Source organism: Podarcis bocagei, assembly GCF_964188305.1.
Source record: "Podarcis bocagei genome assembly, chromosome: 13".
Taxonomy (NCBI): Eukaryota; Metazoa; Chordata; class Lepidosauria; order Squamata; family Lacertidae; genus Podarcis; species Podarcis bocagei.
Window position 1 is genome coordinate 21453607 of NC_138138.1, and position 27944 is coordinate 21481550.

General features: G+C 46.5%; 2 protein-coding genes across 4 annotated transcripts in view; one reads left to right on the forward strand and one right to left on the reverse strand.

Moving 5' to 3' along the window:
* Window positions 1-7797, reverse strand: part of KAT7 (lysine acetyltransferase 7) — a 32218-nt gene extending 24421 nt beyond the window's left edge. Inside the window, exons 1-5 of one of the 2 annotated variants that reach the window (XM_081166412.1) lie at window positions 7047-7797; window positions 3370-3517; window positions 2407-2583; window positions 1314-1553; window positions 1114-1196 (exon numbers count right to left, since the gene is read on the reverse strand). In XM_081166412.1, the coding sequence (XP_081022538.1) occupies window positions 1114-1196; window positions 1314-1553; window positions 2407-2583; window positions 3370-3517; window positions 7047-7061 (663 nt within the window). In that variant the 5' untranslated portion in view covers window positions 7062-7797. The remainder of the gene's footprint in view (window positions 1-1113; window positions 1197-1313; window positions 1554-2406; window positions 2584-3369; window positions 3518-7046) is intronic. The other variant, XM_081166413.1, reaches the window with a different exon arrangement.
* Window positions 7798-13725: 5928 nt separating this feature from the next.
* The window catches only part of FAM117A (family with sequence similarity 117 member A), a 44900-nt gene continuing 30681 nt past the window's right edge, over window positions 13726-27944 (forward strand). Inside the window, exon 1 of one of the 2 annotated variants that reach the window (XM_081166632.1) lies at window positions 13726-13942. In XM_081166632.1, coding sequence (XP_081022758.1) covers window positions 13837-13942 — 106 coding nt within the window. In that variant the 5' untranslated portion in view covers window positions 13726-13836. Of the gene's footprint in view, window positions 13943-19833; window positions 19889-27944 lie in introns of those variants that run through there. The other variant, XM_081166633.1, reaches the window with a different exon arrangement.

Consider the following 27944-nt stretch of genomic DNA (forward strand, 5'->3'; position numbering starts at 1 on the left):
ACCAAAACCACAATATGAGGGAGTTAAGGTACTGTTGGCCCTGAGCCCAGGCATCTCTCAGGTTTGCAAGCAGGAAAGGAACATCCAAGGAGCCATAAGCCCTCAATTCGCAATTGACCAAACAAGGTTTGATATTTCAAAAGAGAAGTGGCAGGGCTCAAGCCCAACTTCAAGCTACGTAGCTCCATCAGGAATTTCTGCCCCAAATTACAGGTGGATTTTTAGATTTCATTGTTGTATTTTTGCATTGTCTTCTGCCCCGGGAACCATGGTGGCTGAAGTTGTAGGGTATAATTTTACAAAATAAAGAATAATTTAACTAATTCCTACACACGCATTCAATATGAGAAAATCTGATCACCTCTCCCTGTCCCATTTTACCACCTCAAATTCATTTCAGCAGTTACTACCAGAGTCCCTAGTAAATAATCTTAGTCATGTGCAAAAAAGACTCTGAATATCATGCACGGAGAGACATTTGCTGCAAACAGCTGGTGTTCAACAGCATACTATTTTTTTTTTTAAATGTTAACATTCTTGGAAAAACAAAACGGAAATTTGTAAATTGAAATTTTGAATACCAACATACAGACTCACCCAAAGCCTACAAACGAAGGGTTCGATTCAAGTTTCAAATAACCATTTTAAAACTCAAATTATAGGCTTGCTGGATTTTTGGACAAGCCTGAGAACAGAAATTCCTACGTATGCTTCAAATAGTGTGCTTCCCGTGAGAATTTTGTCCCCGTGTTTGTTTCTGTGTCAGAAATCACAACGCTCAGAGGAGAGGAGCTACACCAGTCTTTGACAACCCTGGTGCCTTCCAGATGGTTTTGACTACAGCTCTCATCAGATCCAGCCAGCACCGCTGATAGAAATGGTAATCCAAAACATCTGAAGGTCAGCAAGTTGGCAAAGGCTGTGCTGCACATTACACGGCCATGCTGTGTGTCCAAACACTGAGCACCGCTTCTCTCCTGCAAAGCAGCACTGAAAAGAGGAGAGACGGTGGGTGGGATGAACTGCGCTGTAATTCTCTCGGCTCTCCATGCCATTCCTCCTGACTGATCTCTTTCCACTGCCACAAGCTCATCTTCCAAGAGAATAAATTACCTTGCATTCGTCCGCTGAAAGGTTATGATACAGTGGGCATCCAGATATGGAGAAATGCCGCTCGTGTTTTCCCGTCAGGTGTCCTGTGGAGAGCCAAAGGAACACGCCTTAGGGCTGGTAACAAGAAAGGGCACGTGGGGGATTTGGGGAAGAGGAGAGTCCGCTAATGAAATCTCAGATCATGGAAGGTTCCACCCTACCTAATGAATTGCAGCCGGGCGTCGGGCATTTCATGTTGAAGTTGTAGCTCTCGTGGAATCGGCGGCGTTTGGGACGATGGGACAGGTCACTCCCCGAATCCTTCATGGACATATCCTTGGCGATACTCTCATCGTGAGACATGTTGGGGCTGGAGATGTCGATGTCGGACTCGGAAGACGGGGCGTTCCCAGTCGGCGTGCGGGGTGGCGACTCATCGTGGTCAGCGGCGTTTTTAGTGTCTGTGTAGAGTCACAACGTTACAAAAGTGAGCAGAGCCCAATAAACTGGGGGGGGGGGAGTCCTCCCCAGAATCCCTTGTAGGTCAAAATGCCAGGCCTAAAAAAAGCAGTGGTACCTCGGTTTACATACGCTTCAGGTTACATATGCTTCAGGTTACAGACTCCGCTAACCCAGAAATATTACCTCGGGTTAAGAACTTTGCGTCAGGATGAGAACAGAAATCGTGCTCTGGTGGCACAACGGCAGCAGGAGGCCCCATTAGCTAAAGTGGGGCTTCAGGTTAAGAACAGTTTCAGGTTAAGAATGGACCTCCGGAACAAATTAAGTACTTAACCTGAGGTACCACTGTACAGTGGACGCTCGGGTTGCGAATGTGGTCCGTGCAGGATGCACGTTCGCAACCTGCAGCGGCGCGTCTGCGCATGCGCGACTGCCGAAACCCGGAAGTAACCCGTTCTGGTACTTTCGGGTTTCGGCGGGTGCGTAACCCGAAAAAATGCAACCTGAAGCGGCTGTAACCCAAGGTATGACTGTACTGTACTAGGAAATGTATTGTTGCTCTCCTGAGCAAAACTGCCAGGGTGATCTTGAGATGGAGAAAGAAATCAGAGGGGCAGATAAAAGACAATTACAACTGGGCATCATCTCAGCTGTGCTTTCCCTCTCTTTGGGATCAACACAGCAACTAGTATTTCGAAAGCAGCCTTGGCTAAGCTAGTGCCCCTCAACCTAACCTAGAAGTCATAAAAGTTCTAAAGAAATCCGATGAAGAACACGATAGAAAGAAATTCAGCATGATCCCAGACTCTGCCAGTTTTAGTCACTCTACATCCTGCCCAGCCATTTACAAACCTCTATCTGAAAAGTCAACCACTTGCTCGGTTTCAGATCCTGACGAGCGGGTCTGTCGAAGGGGATATTTCTTGGGAGTCACGGGTGTGGGTTGCTGCTGGCTACGGGTTACCCTCCGGGTGGAATAAACAGGCTCCTCTGCTCCAAACGATGGTGGGTTGCGAACCGGGCTGGAATCTAGTTTTAAGAGGATGGGGAGGTAAGGAAGTGGGGAAACACACACACACACAAGTGTTTCATTAGGAGAAACCATTTGCAACACTCACACTGCAAAAACATCTGCCCCCTGCATGGAAGGACACAGTGCAGCGTGCCTTCCCAACATCATCAACATACGTTCTGAGGATTTAATAATTTTAATATAGCCAGGATTTTCAAAAGCACAAGTTAAGGAGCAAAGAACAGCAGGGTAATAAATGAGCTTCTTTCTGATACTACTCCATGCCCAAGTTCAGATTTTGAGTATATGAGAGTGAAGGTTAGTTACAAATGTGAGAGAGCAGATCCTGGGTTCAAATCCCAAGTTCAGCTCTGATCTCAGAGCCACTCTCTCAGCCTCTCTCTGGAATATAGGAATAATACTGGAATACCCAACATTTGCAATGCCTCTCCTCGCTGCTTCTTTGCATACACCAAACAGAAGTCTGGAAATCCTCCAGGGAGACAGAATCCTAATTATTGACCCTTCAATATCCTCAACTTGATGCTCAAGCTCGTTTTAAAGGTGTTATTATTTAGAGGTCATTCTCTTACAGACTGACCTGTTGCATGTCCACAAGGTGGTTAATGCAGAATGTGCAATGGCTTACAGGGCTTCAGGGGTGGGTGGGACTAAGGCTAGCATGTCTCCAATTAAGATTTTGGCTGTGATTTTGGAGTGGGGTGGGGAGGGCAGACACCAGGTTATTATACAGCTCATGCCATTTAGGATAAGGCTTAAGACCAAACATTCAAAGGCTCTACCTTGGGAGCTCTGGCTGAGCCTGGCGGAAGAGCGAGTCACACGCGCAGACTGGCGTGGCGTCCCGTCACTTTCTGAACTGTCTGTATGCTCTGGGTCCGTGGAGAAATCGGAGTCTTCGGTTCCATCAGAACTGCTGCCTGCGTTCCTCTGAAAGGCCAAAGACTCAGCCACATAAGCAACATGTATCATTTATCTGGGGTCTACTCCTTGAGGAGCAGCACTAACTAAAATGTTTCAGAAAAACGGATATCGTAAACTAGTAAGTATTGCGCACTGTGCTTGCAGAAATACCAAGCCAAAACAGAAACCTCTTACAACGGATTGGAACAAAACGCTTAGGTTAAAGCACTGATGAATCTCCACACATCCACAAGAATATTTCTCTCTGTGCTCTTGCTGTCCGGACCGTGCATACAGCTATATGTGAGTGCTCATTTAGTATATGGGATTGCAATGGGACACGGTGATGGTACTGATCTCTGATTTCAGTCAAGAGGGATTGCATAGGTCAAACCAAACTCTCCAGAACTTTATCTAGAAGGCAACAGAAACAATCCCATCAGAAGAAATGAGCTCTGTTGTATGCTGACCACAACTTCAAAACAGCCTTCAGCCTGAGGAGAAGCATACTGTGCCTGTAACCCAAGTCTCAGGCTCATTCAGTCAACACAATAGGGGAGGATATGGTACAGTGCATTAGCAAGCCGCAAGTGTGCAGGCAATTCTTCTTCCTAGCATAAAGATATGTAGTGGTAAAGGTTCACCTCCTTGATTTCTGTTGTTAAAAACACACAGGACTGGACAAAAAGTGGCAACTCCACCCAGTCTGTGTATACCACAATCTTCACATCACAGGACTCAACACACTCTGAGCAAAAGTCTGTTTTTGCAATTGCCACCAAACAGGGATGAGATCTCAAAACCCAGGGAACAAAAGCTATAGCTGAGCAATTCATCCAGGGGCACACAGCAATCCACTTAAGACTGAAAGTTATGCAGCAAGGATGGGAAACCTGTTGCTCTTCAGATGGACTCCAATGCCCATCAGCCCCGGCCAGCATAGCCAACAGTTAGGCAGGATGGAATTTATACTCCAACAACATCTGGAGGGCCAAACCTACTACACAGACTAGCTTTCCTCAAGTCTGAAACATTGTATTTGTAGAAGCAGCTGCCGCTCCTTTTAAATAGCCAGCCTAAAGCCGATAACTTTTTTCCTTTTTTGCCAGCACAATGCATCTTTTACTACAAGCATGGAAGCCTATTCTCTACTCTGCAGGAAAGAGTAGCCGAGTTTGGCTCTTCAACTCACAGTCTGCTACTATTGGCATCAATTTTGAACCTGTCACAAAACAATTCTCTTTTTGTAGGATCACGACATTGCAACAGATGAAAGACCGTTCACCCATCGGCCACTTCCCACACATTCAAGAGTTGCTGCCTGGTTCGGGCAGGCAGAAATATAACAGGCGACAGAAATGCAGTGATAGGGAAATCTGTTCTGTTGCTACCTGTAGGGGGTAAGTGGGAAAGGAAGGATTGTACACCATCCATGTACACAAGCAGAAAGCACCCCACCTCACACACAGCTAGTGCGATATATTCAGTAGTCAGAGCAGGAGCAGACACCAGGTGTGTTGCATAGAGTGTGCTGCACTCTATGCAACACACCTGGTGCACAGGTGTGCTGCAAACCAGGTGGCTCTACAAGAGACTCAAGCATGTGATACAAGCCAGCACACTGCAGGGAAAGGCAAACATCTCAATTTGGCTTCCACTGCAGGACTGAACAACCATAAAGAATAGCCCTCCTCTGACTCACGATTCTTTCAGGACCTTAAGTTTGACCATGAGAGCAAATTCCTTCATCATGCTTTCCAATTTCTATTGTAATTCCTCCCACTTCCCCCCCCCCGACTCTATTTCCCCACTTGTAAGGATGTGTGTGAGACAAGAGGGATACCAAGGAAGGGGGAGAAAATAATCTAGAGTTGCAGGGAATGAGGATTTCATTTATATAGCACTCCAAACAGATATGAAGCTGGGTCTTCGAATGCTGCAGGTGCCATCCCAATTCATTTCTGATTATGACTGGGGCAGTCAACCTTTTTTCTGTTGAGGGCCACATTTACCTGGGGGTAATATATTGTGGAGCTGCATGGAGACAAATGTGGTCAGGACCAGAGCCTAAAGTAGGTTATCCTACCCCTTCTCTCTCTCTCTCTCTCTCTCTCTCTCTCTCTCTCTCTCTCTTTCTCTCTCTTTCTCTCTCTCCCCCCATGACTTCCTTTCCCCCAATATTTGTTGCTCCTTTCCACTTGCATGAAATGAGGTTATTACTCGTTGCTTTAAGACAATCTGCACAAGTAAAAAACTGGTCTGCTAAATGTTATATTTTGTTGCTGTGAACCTTTAGCGAAACATAATTTTTTTTAATATACAGACTAATGAGATCACTGAACAACCTGGAAGGACCAGATGCTACAGCAATGCTGATTCTAAGCAGGTAGGAATCGGGTGAACGCCCATGGTGTATATGCATGCGTGTGTCTCATAAAAGAAATACATTTTAAAAAGCAATATGAAGATTGGAACTTTGAGCCTTCCAGGCTCCTTGTGAGAAACAACTGCATGTTTAACATGTTGTGGGCTAGAAATCTGCTCTTTTAAGCTAGATCTGTACAACGTAGCAAAACTCGGTTCTTGCCCAAATTAAAAGACTCGATGGTTCAAAACCAAGACTGCAGCTCAATTCAAGATACAGCTACTATGAAACATGTCCTATTATTAAACCTCTTGGTGAATTGTCATTCACGTTGCAGCCTCCCTTCCTTTGTTGCAAGAGACTATGGAAAGTCCTCTAAAAAATGTGTAAAGTTCCTACTCTCCTGAAATAAAACTAATTCTATCTGTACTTAAAACTGGATAGTTGCAAAAAAACGTCTTGGATTTGCATCCAGAATGATCAATCCTTTTATACATGCAGACCGATTGTAAGAAGATTTACTTATAAGAAACCCCTATTGAATTCCATGGGACTTACACCCGAGTAGGCACAAAACTATAGCCATGGCTGCTACCCATCCCCATGGCCCAGTCCATCTTGCTTGCTGTGTTTTGAACCCTCTGTGCCATTTTCCCTCTCCTCCAATCATAACAGCGAGGAGGAGGACCTTTACGCGACCCTGTCCCCCAATGGGAAACGAAGAAAGAAGAGAGGGGCGGGACTCCCTGGACGCCAATTCAGGCCAGAATGCCCGGCCAATCAGCAGCTACTTCAACACCCGCTCCCAAGGCACCTAGCCAAGTATGAAGTCGTTGGGAACAGGAGCGACGGGGGAGGAGGGGAAAAGAAAACCGCGCCAGTAGGAAGTGATAGGGAAAGCAGCCAATGGCATTTCAGCGCCGGAGCCAATGAGCAACCGAAGGAGGCGGGACACAACAATCACCGAAAGGGTGGAGGGAAACAAATAACCGTTGAGGGCGGGGGCTGCGCTTGACTGATGGCGAAGGTGGCCATAGAAGTTGCGGCGGGAGGCAGCGGCGACCAATCAAGACGCGAGATGGAGCAGGGGCTTGAAGGCCTACGTTTTTAACTGGTTTTCGAGCCTGACGGTCTATGCAGCTAAAGGAGAGGAGACGGGAAGGGGGTTTGGCTCGGTTTGCGCTCTCTCACCTTCCTACGCGACATCCTCGGCGGAGGAGGCGGCGGAGGCAGCGAGGGTGGCTGCGCCCCGGCCGCCGCGTTGGCTCCGGCTGTATCCGTGGTGACTGGCGTGTCTCCGGTTCCCCAGCGCTAGGCCGCGCCGCTTTGTTTTCCCTTTCCCTCCAGCTGCGACCTTTCAGCCGACTCCCTTCACTCTTCCGCCGGGACACACGACGGGGATACACACACCCCCGTCCTGCCTGTCACGTGACGCAGACAAACCTCACCTCACGCCGACGGCGCTCCGCCATCTTGGAGTCGGGATTGGCGCCTCCGAGAAGCAGTCGCCGGTGAAGTGCTGCGGCCATCTTGGTTGTGGGTAGCTCCTCCACTCGCTATAGCGGGGGCGGCCATGTTTGATGTGGGCACCGTTGGTGGTTTCCTGCACTCGAGGTCGAGCGACCTCAAGTGCAGTGCGGCTCGCACTCGCCCCGATGCTGGATCCGCCATCTTTGGTTAGGGGCCCAGCCTGCGTTCTTCGTGGTGGAAGAACCATCTTTACTTTGGGCAACGGAGGCGGTGCTTCCCCTATGTGTAAGAAAAAGGTGCACGATTATCTCTTTCAGTAACTCTTGGGATGTTGGAGAACTTACAAAGGGCTGAATTACTGAATCTAAGGCTCCATCTCGTTGACTGATTAGGTCGATTAATCAGTTTAAAACTTCTGACTAATTGAGCGATGCATTTTTTTAAAAAAAGAAGTTAATACAGTACATTGGGGGTTGGGGGGTGTCAGGTCGTAGTTTTCTGAAAAACCTTGCTTTTTACCTTACAGTAAGAGAGAAGTCCTCTAATGGTATAGCAGCATGCATAATCTAAACTAAACGATACTGCTTTATTCATATGTCAATTAACTAAAACGCAAATCATTATTAAATATGGTGCCTTGTATCATTTATAAAGAACAGGTTTGGCAAGCCCCTACCTGAATGCATGCTTATGCAGAAGGAACTACCGTTGTGTTCTGTGGGGCTTACATCTAAGAAGCCTGAATGCAAATCCTTTACTGTAATATGAATTGTAAGCCTTACTTGAGATTTGTAGCCTGTCCCTAAGCATGTTTGGTTGGAAGTATCCCCATTAAAGTGGGTTCTCCCACCAGCAGGTAGCTATGCATAGGTCAGTGCTTAATTCTGAGTCTTCATAAAATTTAGAAGGAACCCTGGGGATCATCTAGTTCTAATCTAACCCCCTGCAACGCAGGAATAAGAAGCTGTCCCATACAGGGATCGAAACTGCAATCTCAATATTATCAGCACCGCACTCTTAACTAGCTGTTTAGGATCAGACTACAGTTGCAAGCACACTTATCTTTAAGCACATTCTTTCAGAGAATTCTAGGCACAGTAGTCAGAATTCTCAGCAAATCTTAACAAACTACAGTGCCCAGAATTCCTTGTGCTGGGGGTCAGGAGATGCTTCAAATATAGTGTGTATGTTGTACGGCTTGATGATCTTTCTGTTCTTTGTCCTCACAACTACCCTGCAGTTGAGGCTTGTTCCAGGTTCTTTACTTTCAGTTCCTAGTGCCTTATTCATTTCAGAGGTTCAGATGAAGTTCACAGAACCCTTATGCCCACAGAACATGTGCTCTTGAGCCATCCCTACTGTTCCCTGAGATATTGTGCCTTTATTTGCCAATAGAATGTATGCCCCCACAGCTTTGTTTCTGCTCAAGCAGAGACTCCCTGGGAATCTCTCTTGCAATTTCTCAGTAAAGAAAGAATTAAAGAACTCCTGTGTGTATAAAACAAGCTTGGGGCCACCCCAGTCACCATCATTCATGTTACTCAGATACCCTATGAGATACCCTGTTGTTGCATTTGACTCAAAACTTCAAATAAAGGGGGGAAACCAACCAAACACACAACATTTCTACCCCCATCTTTTTAGCCCCAAATGGGTCCCTGAGGTGATGTCCAGATTTTAAAATCTCATTTTTATTGCAGTTTAAAAAACACAATACAGTGGTGCCCCGCAAGACGAATGCCTCGCAAGACGGAAAACTCGCTAGAAGAAAGAGTTTTCCGTTTTGGAGGTGCTTTGCAAAACGAATCTCCTATGGGCTTGCTTCGCAAGACGACAATGTCTTGCGAGTTCCTGCTGGTCCCCCCCCCTTTTTCTAAGCCGCTTATCAGCTGATCCGATCAGCAGATAAGCCGCTAATAGCGCTAAGCCGCTTATCAGCTGATCCGGTCAGCAGATAAGCAGCTAATAGCGCTAATCCGCTTATCAGCTGATCCGGTCAGCAGATAAGCCGCTAAAAGCCTCTAATAGCGCTAATCCGCTAATCCTTCAATGGGCTTGCTTAGCAAGACGAAAAAACCGCTAGACGAGGAGAATCACAGAACGGATTCTTTTCGTCTTGCGAGGCACCACTGTACATAAACAGAAAAAACAGTGCATGGGAAGGGCATAAACAACTGGGTCACTTAAAAAAAAAATGCCACAGCAGGAGGTTTACAGATTAAAATCAAAGCAGAATAAAAAAAGTCTTTGTGGCACTCAAGACAGTGGCATAGTAAGTCTGTTTGAGATGCTTTGTGGGTCTAGTCCGTGTATCCTATATCCAGGTTTCTGAATACAGCTAGATTACAATAACAGGTAATAAGGTTGGAATTTAGTAATAGTGTTGTAATTAAGTATGAGTAGAGTTTTGATATTGAAATCCAAGCTATCTGTAGCCTATCTTGTCTTAGTGCTACTGATAAATAGCTTACTCATACCCACGGGTGAGCTCCCCACTTTCTTAAGTAGGCATACAACTTATCAGCAAGTTGAATTTATGCCTCTTAAAACCTGGAAACTTGTTAAAGCCAGATGCAGACATAAGCAGTTAAAAAATGCAAATGCTAAATTTATGGTGGTTCAACCCCCAAAGGGAGCTAAATGCTCCGAGCTTGTTTGGTGTGAAAGTGTCAGCCAGCTGGGGGGTGGGATGCGAACGTCAGTGTTCTTGCACTTGGACCATCATTGATGCAATGAGGTTAAATGGCTCAGCTGCACTATAAACCTGAACTGTGCGAGTGGGTGGAGACAGGATATGGTACAGAAAGGACATGGGAGGGAGTAGGTCAGCAGTCTAACCATAAAACCAGGATAAGGAATGCATCTTCATCATTATAATGTACTCCGGGGTGCCACAAAAAGCAAAGCAGCTGTTTTGGTCCTTAAGACGTAATCCAAAACACTGCTGGGGTAATACCTTTCTTAGGCCAACCAAAATGTCACAAGACAGTGTGGTAATCTTTCGAGTTCTCCAGAACCCTTCATCAGGCCGACAAAAATGGAGGAAGCTAGTGATAAAGGTTGCAACTGGTAAGAATCTTAAGATGAATGTGAGAGGTGGTAGCAGACTTTCAATTGAGGCTATGATATGGAGGCTTCAGGTTGTACCAAGGACTACTAGGAGAGAGAGAAATAAAATGGCTAATTCCTCATTTCTGAAAATACAAAAGCCAAGTGCTGCCCTGGTCTATCTCCTTACCTAGGCAAAACTACAACAGTGTTCTGTTAGGCAGAAGCTATCAATCTTCCCTTTATATGAATTACAATGGGGGTTGTTCCAAAGGCATAAGAACCTAACATAAGAATCATTTGCAAGTGGGTAGCTTTGATGCAAGGAAATGCAAGGTGTCCAGATCTAGGATGTACATTTTAAGATATGCAGCTCCTCTCAAGCGCATGCACACTACAGACATACTAGAACAAGGACTTGGAGCCTGGTGCCCACCATATGTTGGTGGACTACAACTCCAGTCATCCCTGACATTGGCCATCTTGGGCGGGTCTCCTGGGAGTTGGAGTCCAACAACACCTGGAAGGTCAAAGGTTCCATATTCCAGTATTAGAACCTTGAATTGAGCTATAAGATGAAGAGGTGTGTAGCACGGATTTTTTGCCCCTACACGAAAGTACAATTCCCAGGATTTAAGGGTGGAGTGGTTTCCTCCATGGTAATTTAAACTGTGGAATTAACATAAACTTCTAGTGTAGGCATACACTGTCCCCTTTATCCCATTTTTTCTTTCTTTTTTTAAACAATTGTTGCAGGACCTACCGTACTTTAGGTGAAGGCATTTCTGGGACATTAATAAATTGTGCACACTAGTCTTTTGAATATTTACTTGGAAATAAATTGCACTAAGTTAAGTGGGACTTACTTCCACCTAAAAACAGAGGCTTTGGGTTCCTTCAATGTTAAGACATTTGTTAGTTTTTTTAAGGTGCTACAAAATGAAAGTTAGTCTTGTAACAGATTTATTATGGTTGCCCCTCTGTTTTTATTTAGTCAGGACCAGAGACTGAAGTAGGTTTTTATTTTGTTTACTGACAAGCATTAATAGAGTCCAGGGTGGCGGCTTGTAACAGAATAAAGCTATAAAAATAAAATAAATGTAAATCCTGTAAGACATTGAAACAATTTAAAACCGGCTGGTTAGTCACATCTAAGTACATGTGCATAGCAGTCTCAAGGCTTTAGTGTTCAGCACACTTGTATGGAAACAAGGCCCATCCATTTCAAAGGAATTTATGTGCAAGTAAATCTGCTAGGTGTTGACTTCTCTGGCCCTGTAAGAATGGTTTAAATCCAGTGAATCACTTGGCAAGTCTTTCTTGTATACCGTCTGGCTCTTTACAGACTGGGGGGGGGGGGGCTAGGATGCGGAGATCTATCCTGAGGTTCTGTGCAAGGAAGTTGTCTTGCAGAAACAGGAGCACCTGCTGCTACTTTATCCCTGCCTCTTATCTCCTTCAGGCTTCAGGGAGTCTGCTTTAGCTTCTTTAAGAGATAGGCACACCACATCGGCTATTTTGCAGACACTCCAGAGAAGACTAGTAAAGGTAAAAATGCCTTTCAAAATAATAAAGCATAAATGAATAAGGAAGGGAGGTTCTTTACATGACTTATTGCACTCCCAGATTTTAGCACAGCTCCTTTAATTTGTTCCTTTGTTTGCTTGGGGATGCAGTTGGAAAACCTCCCCTTGTTTAGGAATTTTGACTTCCTCCTCCTTGTTTACCTGTAATAGCAAAATGGTCAGAAAGGAGGCTTTGCCTCATTATGCTTAAGAATGCAGGGAGAGCTCAGACTTACAGGTAAACTGAGGAGGGGGAAAACGTTCCCCACCTTGATATTTAATTGCTAAACTTCAGAAGCGCTGAACCTCTGCTCCTTAACAGTCCAATATTGCACTCCATCTCATCTAAGTTGACTGTCAAGTGCACTGTCCCTTGCACCAGTGCAAGCCAGTTCTTCTCCTAGCCTCCCATCTATTTGCTGTTCCACCGTTCACTTCGTATACTTGGCACTAATTTTGGCCTAGTTTCTATCAGTGTTCCTGCAACATCTGTGCTTCCTCGCAAGCTGTGTTTGCCATCTTGTCACATGCCTCGTAGGCCCAGAGAGAGAGAGAGATCATTGGTTACAGGTGGGGCTGTGTTGTCAGGGCCTCTGCATTTAGAGGCTGTTGGTGGGGACAGAACATGCCAACGATAGTATATGGGTTAGCGACATGTGACAAATATCCACGTTCCTTCTTTGCACACGGAAATGAATGTTAAGGCTGCTTCTCATAGGGCTGCTCGTTCTGTGTTACAAGTCAACGCTCAAGTTCAGTGTTCTTATGAGTTCAAGACCTGACAGTGGGGATGGAAACCAGATAACGATAACTTTAATACTCCCAAATTCAGCTGGATTCCAACTGTTGCTTGGGTGCCATGGCTACTGAATGGAGTTTTATTCCTTAAGAGCTCTCTCCTCCCCAAATCCTGGAGCAAGTTTTATGGAGGGGGCGCGGCACTCTGAGCACGGAACATTTCTGCTGATTAAGACATGCCCCCTCTGCTAATAACCACCATGTTGCCAAACCACGGTTGTCGCTAGGATTTATGCATTTTGGGGGGGGGGAGCAGGACGCCCACCAGTCACCATCCTCTGCCTGGCTCTGTGCAGATCCGGAATGAAATGTCTCAACAACGGTTGTTTTAAATGTCTATCTTTGACCCCTTGTGCACTGAAAAATCTGTCAACGTCTTTCTACAATGTGTACTTTTAGTTAAGTGTTTTGATTTACTTGCTTGATTTAAGGGGGCAGTTCCCCCCCCGCTACGCCCATGTGTTAAAACCCCATTTTCTGCAGGATATAAAAGGTGAATTTAGAAGGAACGCCAGCTGTTTCCTTTCTGGGATTGGGGTTTTTTTGGGGGGAGGGGGAGAGAGAGCGTGCTGCTTTGCTCGGTCGAATCGCAGCTTGCATTAAAAAAAAACAACAACCCTGCATTTCTCTCGCTCCCGCCTCTACCTTTGGGGCAAGCACACAAAACCCCACCACAACTCGAGAAACCCCCAAGCCGAGCAGCCTTGCATAGGAGCCTTACCAGCACAAGTCTATGGGGACCGTCTTAAGCAAACCTGCAGGAAGAGGAGGAAGAGGTCGCGCGCTGCGTGCAAGAAGCCCGAAGCCTCCCCATTGGCCCTCCGTTCTGTGCACAGCGAGCGGGCCTAGGGGGGCGGTCCCGTGGGCGTGGTCTTTTACCGGGGACCCCGCCCAACCCAACTCCCCTGGCCAATGACCGGCATCCGCCGTGCGGGGTCCCGCCCCTAGCGCGTTGAAAAGGGACCCCGTGCTAGGGGCGTCCCGCGGGCGGCTCAGTCGCGGCGGCGGAGGCGGCGAGAGAGGGGCTGCAGCCGGGCGCTCGGGAAGCTGCTGGCGCGGCCACCTCGCCCGCGGAGCTTGGAAGGTGGCGGGGTTGGTCCATGGCGGCAGGCACCTCCTCGTGTTGCCGGGGCGGGCTGCAGCCGCTCAGAGCCACCGTCCCCTTCCAGCTGCAGCACCGTCGAGGCGGAGATGGGGGCCGGGCAGGTAACTGGGGGGGCGGGGGCGTCCGTTAAACGAGACCTGGCTAGGCCTAACTACGTGGTGGGGGGGGGGGGACAGGGTAGGTAGCCGCTTCAGGGGGCACCAGGTTAAGGGCCGTAGGTGGGCAAGCAAGCAAGCAGTTAGGAAGGGGAATAAAACCGGTAAGCTCGGGGGGGGGGGTAGAAAGTGTTTCTGAGGGCTGTTGGGGGGCTGAGCAGCTGGGTGGGGTGCAGTAGAGAGGGGGAAGTAAGGTGGGGGAGCCGTGTTGGAGAAAGGGGTGCATGAGGGCAGGGGATGGGGGGGTGGGCTGAGAAAGCAATGGGTGCAAGTTGCTATTAAAATAATAAGGTGCAAAGAAGGCGAGGGGGGTTGAGGTAGTTTCTGAGGTAGTCGGGGAATTATTAAATTTGTATGCTGCCCTTCATCTGGGGGGGGGCATTGGTCTGTGGAGTTGAAGGGGCGAAGGTTAAGTCCAAGGGGGGCAGGGTGTGAACAGTGAGGGGACCCCCTCCCCCCAGTTTACAGCTAACAATAAGATTATTAAGCATGATTGAGTTCAGGCAATCTGCAGGGACCCAAGTTGCTGGGTTGAACAGGCAGCAAAAACTCCAGGAGAGATTCTCCCATCGAGAAACTGTAAAGTAATGCACATTGGGATGAACCAACACATACACCCCTCATAAAATCCTGCCTACATATTGTACTGCTGGTGCCTGGGTTGGCTGTGTCCACACCAGAAAGGGATCTTTGGGAGCCTGGTGGAAAGCTCCCCTGAAAAAGGCCTACGCTTCGAGTGTTGGAGAAGGCTAAAACAACACAACGTTGGAGATTAATAGGCTGCAAGTATCATTGTTGCCATATGATGTGGCCACGCTTTGGAATGCAGCCAGAGTTGTATTATTTTGAAGGGGGAAAAGGGAACGTTGCACAGCTGAAAGAAGGCTCAGAAAAGAGCAGTTTAAAATGAAGTGGGTGTGGAGGAAGAGGATGGGCGGTGCTGTTTTTTTGGGGGGGGTGTTCCCTGGAGCTGCTTGCACTGCAGGCTGGAGCTGTGCTTGTGGCCCAAGTTAGGATGCCTCTGTGGGAGAAGGTACGAAAATACGTATATATGGTGAAGAAACGGGATGGGCCAAATGTTGGATGGGAGCGTAGAAGAAAAAGGGTCAGCTTCCAGAGGGAGAGCCATAGTAGCCTGTTGCAACAAAAACAAGAGTTGTAGCATATATATATTTTTAAAGGACTAATAATTGATGGAGGTCCTGCAGGTGGAACCAAGCAGGTTCAGGTCTCAGAGGGAATATTTAGTGGCTTTCCTGGGCTGTGAAAATGGAGGCTGCTTGAACAGGTGGGGATTTGTAAAAATATTTGCAAATGGTTTTGGAACAGAGGAAGCTATAGGGCAGGTCAAGCAGTGGGTGTGGAAAAGTTAGGCCGAGATCAGTGAAGAGCAGTGGCAGCTGAGGGCTTCTGTGTTGTGAAATGGTGGGAGCAGCAAGCACCTGGCGAGGGATGTGGAAGTAATGGGGGCAGCAGTAGTAGGGTGTTCTGCTATGTATTCAGTGTACTTGGCTCTGATAAATGGCATGAGCTTATTTGGTAGGAGCTTAATGTAGGTAGGACAAGAGAAGGATTTATTCTGGGGAAATGGGTGGGGGCAGGACAGAACATTGACAGAGATGGGGAGTAGTGGTGCCCCATTATAACACTCTTCCCCCTCTCTGCTGCACTTTGATTTCATTGCTATGATATGCTACCACCTCCTTTCTCTGCAGGGTTTTTTTTCTTTTTTGGGGGGCGGGAGAGGCAACTGTATCTGGGTCATCTTGATTTAGCACCAGCCAGTTCGTGGCCAATGTTCCTTTGCAGGCAAAATGGTTAGCCTATTCAGGTGATCCTGTACATAACAGCAAAAAGCAGGAGCTAAAGCTGTCGGCACATTTGCATGATGGATTGATCAGAAGTTGGAAACAGAGATAAGGATGTGCCTGTGGCAGCCTCAGTCTCTTGCTGTTCCCCTCCTCTAAATTCTTCTCTAGGGCGTATAGGCCCTGTGTGTTTATGCTTTGGGAAGCTGGCCTTCTCTTATTCTGTGGGGAGCTTGGCTTGGCTTACTGATCTTCCTTTACTGCTGTTGTGGTTTGCTTGACTTACTGTTTTAAAGAATAGAAAGCCATGCCTGTTTAATCTTAGGGTGAGTACCTAGTGCCAGATCATACGTACCTGTTGTAGTTCATATATACCTAACACCTTATGCAAGCTCCCATAAGGAGGGAGACTGAACTGTGAAAATAAAGCATTAACAGTTGTTCGTTCAGATTGTAGGAATTGTAGGAATATATGTGTTTTTCCAGACCTATCCCAAAGAGTATGCCAGAACACTTCATAGTGCTGTTGTTTCTTATAAGCTGAGGAAACAGTGCATTTTGAGTGAAGTCTTTTCACCTCTGCACATTTTACTCTTAGAATCTCTTGCTCAGCTTGCTGGCAAAGGAGTGAAGTTCTTTCAGGGAGCTCTGGTTTGATCTGAGGCTCTGCAAGGCTGTATTGGCTGCCACATCAAACCATTGATCCAGCTTTTGGATGCTTTTTTTTAACTTTGCAGTTATCTCTAGCAGTAGGAAATGTCAGTGAAGGTGGATCTGATCACAACAGAGTTGCCTTTTGACCAGTTTGGTGGATGTTCATCTTATTGGAGAAACTGCTAAACTCTTTATTTATCACTTAATTGGTGGGGTTTTTTATGATGTTGGGGGGAATTAATAACACTGGGCTGCTAGCTTATAGAAGCCTGTCTATTCTTGCTCCATGTGCAGCTTATGACAACTTACTAAACTTCCCCCAGGCAGCACAGAGCAAGTCAGGATGCTCTGAGGTTGGCAGCTGTCCTATCATTAGTTGACAAATGCATTATTTTCAGTTGCCAAAGACAGGACCACAATGAAATCAGTAGAGTGCAATGTTATGGCCAGACTCCATAAGAAATTGCTCCGATTTCTGGCCTAGCTGCTCTCCTTTAAATTCATTAAAGGTGTACCTTTATATCTATTTTATTAGTGTATTGATGTCAATGTTTTCCTTTGAAAATATTGAAACCCATCCTAATAAGATGTTTGATTAGTAAAAAAAAGGATTGCATTCTTCCATTTCCCCTTTTGAAATGAGCGTATCTTACTTCGTGAATCACCTAAAGGAGCTAATGGTGAGATCTGAACTGAAGGAATTGAATTCCAGTGTTAAAAAGTAAGGCTGTGTGTGCTGTGGGACAAGACTGAATAACTCCTTAGTGCCTTATTTTGAGCAGCTGACACACATCACAGCCATGATCTCTCTGTCCTAGCAAGGGGGTGTTCTGTAAAAACACCCTCTGTTCCCTAGTAAGTCCTTTCAGACCCTGCATTACACACATAGAGAAACTCCTCCTAGAGAGAAAGTATTTCCCCCTCTGGTGGACAAAGGCATCCTGGGGACCCTCATGTAACAACATTCCTATCAGCAAAATGGCTGGAGTTCAGGGCATGTGTTTGTCAGCTCAAAGGGGAATACAGAAGTGTAGATTTCACTTGTGTTTTGTGTACATAGTACAAGCTGAGTGTGTTTAAATAAGGAACCAAGAGCTCAGGGTCAGATGATGCTTGATGCCAGGAGATTTGAGTGTTTGCACCCAGATCTGCAGAAACTCACAAAAGCGAGGGGGGGGGAGGGGGGAAGGTTACTACTTGAGAAGCAAAAAGGATATGCAGTGGAGATATTGCATTCCTGCTTTGCTCTTTAAATTGCCCCCCTCCCACGCACATGCACGTTTCTGCAAGATCGTGGCAGATCCAAGTTTAAACACACGCCTGCTTCTGTTTTCTATTACCAGCACAACAAATGGAAAACAGAGAATTGCTCCAGAGATCCACACACAGATCCCACAAGGCATTAGCAACGTTGTAAGATTTAGATCCCCTCAAGGCTGCTTATCAAAATTAGGAGGCTGGGAAATGCCATCTGTTTTCAGTGAGACCTGATCCCTTAGATCCCATTTTTTCTCTTTCATTATCCAGTTCCGACTCTGGTACTAGTGTGTTTTTTGTGTTCCGTTTTTAAAAAATACTACCTCTGTTACCAGAGGGCCTTGACAAATGACTCCCATTTGCAGAAAGTAGTTATTGCCGTGCCAGGGAAAGTACACGCAGTGCCTTAGAGGCATGCGAATTTATATTTCAGGCTGAGTGGGTAGAATGAAAGGAATATGAGATGGCAAGGCAGGTAATAGGCTCGTATGACGAGGTGGTTGGGTCCCCCCCCCAAAAAAAGGAGCTCTCAGCCTGCTTTGCATAGGATGTGTGTGCTCATGGCACCTGGGCAGAGGTGGTGGATGGAGCAGAATTAATAATATAAAAAATCTTCCCTGTAGTGGTGAATACAGTGGGCACAGCCTGTGCTTTTTCTTTCTGTGTGGGGCGAAGGGATGTGGGCATGAGAAAAATCTCTTTGACATCCGCCACCAAGCTGCTCTGCCGCCACCCTGCCTTCCTCAGCTTTAGGGAGCCTGCGGTGGGTGGTTACAGAGAAAGCACATTCACCCTGCAGCCCCTCGTGCCACAACTCCTGCGGAAATGATGAGCTAGCTCCTTGGTTACACACATGTTGGGTGACACAGTTGAGCCTTTCACACTATGTGAAAACGATGCTTCCGGCTTCTGTTCAAACTCTGGCAGCTAGCCCCCAATCCTGGTACTCGCACAACCCTGGCAACAGGCCCAGAAGCTCTAAACTCTTGTAAGTTAGTGGTGGTAGTGGTTATTCCCTCGGTTAGGTGGTTAGCAATCCTAAATTTGTTGAGCACAAGAATTGAAAGGAGAAAGAGGAAACCTCAGTCCTGTTTTCATTTGGTGATGGTTGGCAGTGGAATCGTGGGAGGATTATCACCAGTGATATAACCAGTGTTTGCTTAAGGTGCCAAATGGCTCCTAAAACCTGGGTTACAGTCGCCAGAATGGAATGTCTAGTTGCAATTTTTGGGGTCAGGCAGCTCAAAAGTCATATTTTTCAATATGGCTCTTTGGCTCCTGGAATTAATTCTGATTGTGCAGACAAAATATAGCAGAATTCTTCTACAGGATGCGCTGCTAGTGTGTGAAAACGGTCACGATCCAAGGATCCCCCAGCATGCGCCTCCAGATGGTGGAGACGTCGGGCACCATCTTGGCACCTGGGCATCTTCACTTGGCCTCAAGTGGCTGATAGGCAGGTGCAAAATGCACCTGGTAAATTTCGAACGCTGGATGCACATGAACAGAAAAGCGGCTACCAAGAGAAGGCAGGTAGCAGTGGGAGGACTGTTGGTGGCTGGAGATGGATAGCAACCTTAGATTCCCCAGCCTTGATCTGCTGTACCTGGAAAACAACACCACCAGCCCTGCCCATCAAGAGCAAGAACCCGGCCACTCCCATAGCTTGAGCCTACTCATTTGGAAGCACAGCAGGCTGCTGTCAGTGGAGCAACCCCACAGGGTAAGAAACTGTCCCTTTGGGTCTCTCCTTCGTGGTGTGATTTGTTGTAGATGGACTTACTGAGACATTGGACCAGCTGGGATGGGGATATGAGTTAACTTGGCTTCTAAGTGAGAGGTGGAATGCTCTGTACCTCTATCTGTGTGGCTGGTAGGTGCATTGTGGTTTTGTTGTTTAATATTGTTGCAATTAACCTGTATTCATAGGTTGAACCCTTGAACCAAAAAAGCAGCACGTAAATAAACCGTAGAATAACAAGTTGCCCCCAAGGAAGACAAGATCCACTATGGTTTGATAACAGTTCTTGCCACAGAACTGCATCACCCGGCTCGAGTTTTTTTCATATCACATGTTTCAACAGGCGCTAAAAGGTTTATCATGGAGGCAAGAGCGAAGTAAGGAAATTACAAATGTACATTTGTATCTGGCAATCAAATCCATACACAATAGGTAAGCATTGTCAGTTATGTCCTATTATCGCTGGGCAAACAGCTCAACATTATGTAAGCCCTGTTGAGTCACCTTTTCATTTCGTTTTCTATTCTTAAAACGATCACCCCATCTTCATATCCTGCAAACACAACTGCAACAGAGGGTAGTTACCATCTGCTAACCCATCAAGACACTGACTGGAATATATTGGAGCAAAAGTAGAAGGAGGCAAGTTATTCTCTCCTTTTTTTAAAAAAAAGGCTTTCAGCCAAAGTTTTCATATTTTGTGTGTGTGTGTTTTACCACCTAGGAAATTCAGCTGTTCGCGCCTCTTTCCACCAACGGCTCATGCCACCTCGTTTTATTTAAGACATATGCACCACTTTCTGCTATAAATAGTACAAAAGGCTGCTTGCAAATACCAAGGATAAAAATGGTGCCTGATGCCTATGTGAAAGATTCCCTCCTTGGTACCTTCTCTTCAGCCCCTCTGGGCCAGGCGGTTCCCCTGTCCCTGTGCTTTGAGGGAGGTTGCTGCAGAGAACTTGAGAGCAGAATACTCTGCAGTTACCAGATGCCCATCGCCAGATGACAAACGCATCTCTTCAGCTGCCAAAAGCCCTGAACCATAAAAAAATCAGTGGAGTGCTACATTAGGGCCAGATTATAGAGGAGCAACTCCCGGGTTTGGCACAATTATGGCCTGGCTGCAGCATCAAACGCTTAATATGCCCATCTCCCCTAATATACAGAGACACTCCCCCCCCTCCAACCCCTTCAGTTGATCTTCCAATTCACTTTCAGCAGGAGTTTTTATTTCAGTATTGCATGGTGGTCTCTTTCTCTCTTACTCCACAATTAGGATGTTTATGAACGGTTTTTTTAGCATTGCAGCAAGCTCAGTTGGTGGCTGAGGGCCAGGCAACAAGTTTCTGATGGTTATATATGAGGTCTGGTGGCTGCCATTGCAGTCTCTCGATCCATACAGTTGCTGGGACTTGTCCCTTCAAGAGAAGAAGCATAGGTCCAGAGTGTGACCCACTGGCACCTCCACCGTGCGTCTGGCATCGCGGCTGCAGGATAGGGGCCAGTCGTAGGGCGTGGCCTTCTTTGGCTGATTATAAAATGCATTTGGGGCTGGGGTGGGGGCAGAAGAATCCCCTATTGCTGCTTGCCTAGGGCCTCCTTGGGTGCAAAGTAGGCAGCAGTGGTACAAAGTGCTGTAGGTGAGCAGGCCGAGAATGCTAGCACTCATGCAACAGAGCGCCACCCTGCCCTGCATGCAGTGTGCAGAAGTTTCATTGTCTCCATAAGCAGGCCTAGCACACTGTGGTACTGGGATTGTCTCCATAAGTAGGCCTAGCATACTGGGATTGGGGGGCCCAACTGCATGTTTCTTGCAAACACAACAAAAGGCAGGCGGAGGTTCTCCCTCCATCTCACAGAAGCGTAAGGAGCAGGAAGAGTTGGAATGATGTATTGGAGGACAGATGCCCTTAACCTTTTTGTGCATACACCACTTTACTGCTAAGTCCCCCTCGCTTTCTTTGGACGCCTGTGTTTGAAATTAGCCAGGGGCCAGGGGCATTTTGCATCTGACTATCAGTCACTTGTGAAGATCCCTGGGCACCAGGATAACACCTGACATCACCACCACCTGGGAGTGCAGGTCTGGGGATAATGGGATCGGGACTGTTTTCACACACACTAATACCCCATCCTGTAGAATTATTTGTTACATTTTATTTGCACAATCGGAATGAATTTCAGGAACCAGAATGCTTTTTCTGTGCAGCCTTAGCAGGAGCAGTGCACAACCTTACAGTTCATTGTTGCAGCTTGTCTTCACTTCACCCTACTGCCCTGCTCAGTTGTGAAGAATATTCTTACATTATGAATGGTCTGTGTCACCATTAAAGGGAAAAAAACCCCAGAAGGAATAGGCTGATATATATCTGGATTGTCCCCTGATAAAGTTCTCAAGGTTCTTAATCTTCTAGCTCAAGATTGTCATCTGAACTAGCAAGATGTTTAACTGAGAATCAATCACAGCCAGCCCGTTATTTGAAAAATAAGACTTGAGTTGTTGTGCCCCAAAAATGGCAACTAGACATTCTGTTTTGGCAACTGCAAGCTCTGTTTAAGGAGCGATTTGGCCCCTAGCTTTTATATTGTATCTGAGTTTTTTTAATACCGTGGAAGGAAAACTACATTTTAGGGCAGGGTAATTTAAAGTGGAGAAATAGTGGGTGGTTATTTCCCCCTAGGGATCTCCACTGGCATGCTCTCATAAGATGCACATGTGTCTAGCATCAGTGGGGGAATCCAGATGTTGCTGATCTGCATCTCTCAGCACCCCAGGCCTTGCTGATGGGAGTTGGAGCAGCATCTGGAGGACCAAGGACTCCCCACTCCTCGTGTAGCATGTCGTCCTGCTCCTGATCTCTTCCTCAAGAGCAAAGTTACTATTTCTTTACCCATTAGATATCTAAACATGAAACAGACGGGCAGGGTGTGGCAGTGGCAGCTGCCTGTTGCTGGTGCATTTGATTCCGAGAAGGCACTTAATTGTGGAGTGGATGCTAACGAAAGCCATGATTTCAGTCCTGGTCTTGTTCTCTTACCAAGCTGGAAAATGTGATGCTTGCTTCGGTCTAAGTTGAGTAAAACTGCCGTGTGAGCCACCAGCTAATTCATCTCAGTTCTGTAAACTGGAAAAAAAAAAATCTCCTGTCAACTTTTCCTGCGTTTGAGGTCCAAGTTGCTCGTTTCTATGCCTTTAGTACCCTCTCGTGTACCGGGGTGGGGGGAGCCAAGCAGTCTTGCCTGGCATCATCGCTGCACAGATGGCTTAAATCTGGCATTCTGACAGCCTTTAAATGCAGAGCTGAGATCCTGATGGGGCATTTGTGCCGGAACAGTAGAGATTAGTCACCGCTTAATGGAAACAGTTATGTGGAAGCGGAGATACAAACTGCTAACATAGGTTGTGCTTCTGAGCAGACAGGATCTTGCTGGTCTTGGTGGAGGAGGATGCACCCTGCAGATAGTGTGCTTGAGAGTTATCCTTCTCTACCCTCCCCCCCCAAGAACCTCACCCAAGGGGGATGCTGTTTATTCTCCCCCTCTTTTCTTAAAGGTGCTTACGTCTCGAGCTTCTCCGTCCAGTAGTAACTTCCCCCTGCTGCCTGGATATATGGGGTGTGGGTGGGCTGTGACTCAAGAAGACCTCTGCACATGTTCAGAAAGTAGGCATTCCAAAGTGCATTGCCAACCTTAGTCCTCTTGACCCCCACTCTTAAGTGTAAGCCCTAGCTGGTGAATTTTACCAACTGTTCTCTCTCTCTTTCTCTGCTGAAGCACTCAAGGCTTTGAAATAATGGACTGCAAGCTCAGAGGCATGTCACAAGATGTGCATAAGGAAATCCAGGCACCAGCTTTTCCATAACATTACCCATGTTTCTTGCTGGAGACTGGCTTCCAAACTCATGCCTGTTAGCCGTGATGGGTATGGGTACAGTATTTCCCCTCCCCCCCACCCCGTGCCTTCAGTTGGAGGCAGCTGTACTTCTGAATACAGTGGTGCCTCGCAAGACGAAATTAATCCGTTCCGCGGGTCTCTTTGTCTAGCGGTTTTTTTGTCTTGCGAAGCAACCGCTTAGCGGTTTAGCGGCTATTAAAGGCTTAGCGGCTAAAAGGCTATTAGCGGCTTAGAAAAAGGGGGGGAAAGGGGAAAAAATCGCAAGACTCTCAAGACTTTTTCGTTTTGCGAAGCAAGCCCATAGGGAAATTTGTCTTGCGGGGCACCACTGTACCTGTTGCTGGAAACCTCAGGAAGGGAGAGTGCTCTTTTGCTAGAATCCTGCTTGCTGGTTGGCCACTATGAGAACGGGACGCCGGACTAAATGACTCATTGGCCAGATGCAGCAGGCTCTTCCTGTGTTCTTAACAGCCCAGAGTGAATGGCAGCTGGTCCCCGCATTGATCTGACATTGTGGGTCCTGGCTATCTCATCCCTTTTGCTGATTTAGCCGGGTGCAATTGCAGTTTGATGGAGTCAGTTCCAAGAGGGGGAGAATCCAAATGACTGTTGGACCCAGGCAACCAATGGAGGGTGGTGGAAGAAGCACCACTGTTTTCTCCATGCAGCTTTTGGCTCCAGGAGAACAGCTGGGGATGGTGTGGTCACCTAGGGTTTCCCCCTGTGTGCCCAGCGATCATTCTTGCTTGCCGCAGTTTGGGCCACTCAGTGCTGCTGTCTGGAAGAGAGAAGGCTGCTTCTGCCTCCTCCCCACCCACCCAGTGCTGGAACTCTGGATTTCTGGGAGCAAAATGGAACCAGTGGGAGTAGTTTGGGCCAGAAGACTCGAGGCTTCTGCCCAGAGATTGTCTAGGCAGTTAAAACAGAGCAGCAGAATCTACTGGTCCCTGCTTGCTAATCAGCTGATAAGAAAGTAGGTTATGGAAACTAGCAAAGCAGAGGCTTCGGAACAGACATGAGCAGTAGTTGGCAGTCATCCGCTTCTCAACCAGGGCAAAGGGAGCATTTCTCTCTGGCTTGCAGCACATTGTGGTGATATTTCACTTTTCAGGAACTTGCTGTTACAAAAAACCGAGGTGACTCATCCATCTGACGCTAGGGGTTTTCATTGGAACCTCTCCGCCAAATAGTTTCCTTGCAACCTAGGTGCTGTGCACCAGTCCAAGAGCAGAGAGGGAAACCACTGTGAAACTTTTGCCTTTTTTTTTTTTTTTTTTGGAAGCACCAGGCGTGTTGGCTAGTTTGTGTGTGTGTGTGTGTGTGTGTGTGTGTGTGTGTGTGTGTGTGTGTGGTTGTGTAGGGCAGGGGGTTGCTGGTTAGTTGGTTGGTCAGTCAGGATGCTGCTTGCCAAATGGAGCAAACTGGGCGTATTCTTGGCCGGGTGGAAATGTTTGGATGCCGAAGGACAAAAATTCCACTTTGCGTCGTCGGTGTGGGTGGATGGAGCTGATGGAAGAGAGCTTTTATATTGCGAACAACTGCTGGCTCTTCTCCTGCCTAGCAAAGAATGGAAAATAAGAGTGTCTCTACTATGAGCTGGATTGTTTTAGCTACTGGGCCTAGTGGAACTGTAAGCAGTAGGATACGTGTCTGGGTGGAGGGGAGAACCCAGAGCAGGCTTACCCAGACTTGGGTCTCCAGCTGTTTTCCAACTACAATCCTCCCTTACCCACTGGTCTTGCCAGGTAGGGGACTTGTAGTCCAAAAACAGCTGGAGAGACAAGTTGGGGAAACACTGATCTAGAGTATCTTCCTACCCCCACCCTACCCAAAAAACTGGGGTTCTCCTATTAGCCTTGACTATTGCCCACACTGTTGGGAGCCCAAAACGCCTGGAGGGCACAAAGGCTGGCATAGAATTGGCAGTACAGTGGTACCTTGGGTTACATGCACTTCAGGTTACATACGCTTCAGGTTACAGACTCCGCTAACCCAGAAATATTACCTCGGGTTAAGAACTTTGCTTCAGGATGAGAACAGAAATCGTGTGGCGGCAGCAGGAGGCCCCATTACCTAAAGTGGTCTTCAGGTTAAGGACAGTTTCAGGTTAAGAACAGACCTCCAGAACAAATTAAGTTCTTTTTTTAAAAAAATAATATTTATTAGTTTTCCAACAAATTGAACACAACCAAAAAACCAAAAAAGAAAAAACATACAATGATACAATACAATACAAAAATCAAACAAACTGCAAAACACTAACATACAACTAACAAAACAAAACAAAAACTATTTAAAACACAGTCCAATTTCAATATCTTATCTTTCTTTCACTAATTTCCACGACCACCTCACACCTCCCTTTTTTTATTCCACTTCTATTAATTGTTTCAGCAATTCCTTTCCATCTTCCTCTGTTTTCTATCCTATAATTGTCTTAACACATTCTAACCTTATTTTTCCCCTTTAATGCTCTAATAATCTATTTATACTTGATTCCTTACAACATTTCTACTAAAGCTATATAACTTCATTCCAACATCTTTCTAACATTCATTAATTTTACAGTATTTCTGTAAATAGTCTTTAAACTTTTTCCAGTCTTCTTCCACCGACTCTTCTCCCTGGTCTCGGATTCTGCCAGTCATTTCCGCCAATTCCATGTAGTCCATCAACTTCATCTGCCATTCCAGAACAAATTAAGTTCTTAACCTGAGGTACCTCTGTGTCAATTTTCCTGGGTTTCAACAGTGTCCAGAGTCTGGGTCTGTTTACTACGGCTTCCTTGTTGCAGCCAGGCTGCTCACAATAATAATAGGCTCCATCTGTGCTATATACATTGAAAGCAGTTGCACGCCGCTTTAAACGGCCATGGTTTGCCCCAAAGAATCCTGGGAGTGGTAGTTTGTTAAGGCAGCTGATGGTTGTTAGGATTCCCCCCGCCCCTTTCCTCTCTGAGCTACAGTTCTCAAGAGTGGTGGTTAACAATCAGTCCCTCTTCTTAGGGAACTCTGGGAATTATGGTTCTTCAAAGGGGAACGGGGGTCGCCTAACAACTCCCAACAACATCCTTAGAAGGCTACAGCTCCCATGATTCTTTGGGGGAGTCCATGTCTTTTAAAGGGGTGTGGTGCTGCTTATATAAATGTGTAGTGCAGATGGGGAGCTAAATGTTTCCTTTGCTGCGGGTGTTGAAGATTTGTGGTGCTCGTTTTGTGGTGGTTCTGAAAGAACTTCTCTACATGGGAAGTTTCTGTGGAATCTTAATACTTTGGGTCATTGCTAGGTTGCTGTTTTTCCTTGTGCTACTCTTGTCAAAAGGTTTTGCTTCTCAGAAGGTTTTGCGCTGCGACTTGGGACTATTGCTGCCTGTGCCTCCCTGCAGAATGCAGTGCAAAATAATAATAATAATAATAATAATAATAATAATAATAATAATAATAGCAGCAGCAGCCAAAGTTCTTGGGTGCTATCAACAAAAGCTGCATAATTCTTCTGTTGTTTTTATCCTAATAACTCCCGGCCAGAAGAAACTCAAAAGTGGCTAACAGTTAAAACATGCAGTGCTTTCGAATTACTGTAGAAAGATGACGTGGTCATACTTGGCAACTTGTGCTATACTTGGCAGCTCCCCTAAGGCTACTAATAATTGTGGTTGTACCTTGTATCTGTACTCCTATTTTAGTGTAGCTAGTGTTTACAACCTATTTTATGACTTATGGTTGTTGTAGTAATTTGCAGCTTTTATTTTGCGATCATGGTTTTGGTTTAAACAATCGCGCTGTAAGAAAAGGGCAACCCACAGTTGCGTATTGCAGTAAATGGAAACCAAAGTGGCAGCGCTTGTCAGATCATCCGAAGGTTGTAAGGCCTGCCTAGGCAGAAGCGTTGAGCAATTTCTCAGCCATTCCAGCTGCTTGAGGCTGATGGGTCTTGCAAGGAGAAAAGTCTTCCAGGCTACAAAAATGTTGCTTCTGTTTAAGGTTTCTTTTCATATGCAACGTGCATTCAGACCGGTGTATACTTAGCTGCACGTATAAGTATGATGTAAGAATGCCTGAGCACATGGTAAACTTATGGAACCAGACCGCACATGAGACATTTGGTTTTTGCAGCAGCATGAAACACTTCCAGCACTCAGACCACTGTCTGGAGGAGAGTGGTACATGCACACCCACACTCAAATAGAGAACTCGGCTACCCATGCATTAATTCAAAGAGAATATTTTATTGCAGCGTTGTTGGTTGGACTACAACTCCCATCATCCATAGCTAGCAGGACCCCAGTGGTCAGGGGTGATTGGAGTTGTAGTCCAACAGCAGCTGGAGACCCAAGTTTGAGAAACACAGTTTTATTATTAAATTTCTACCTCGCCCTTCCAGGGAAAATGGGGAGTTCTTCCCAGCACTGGGGTCAAGCTGAGATGAGTAGCAGCAGCAGTTCAGATACCTGCTGTACCACTAGGGAAAAACAGTGCAGAAGTCGAGCGGAGAGGGGAATGTGGGACTCCCCTTAGCTCCTGTGGCTCTGGTTGTATTGTACGCAACAGTATTATATTCCATTGTGTTCATTGATCGTATGTAATCAGTCCA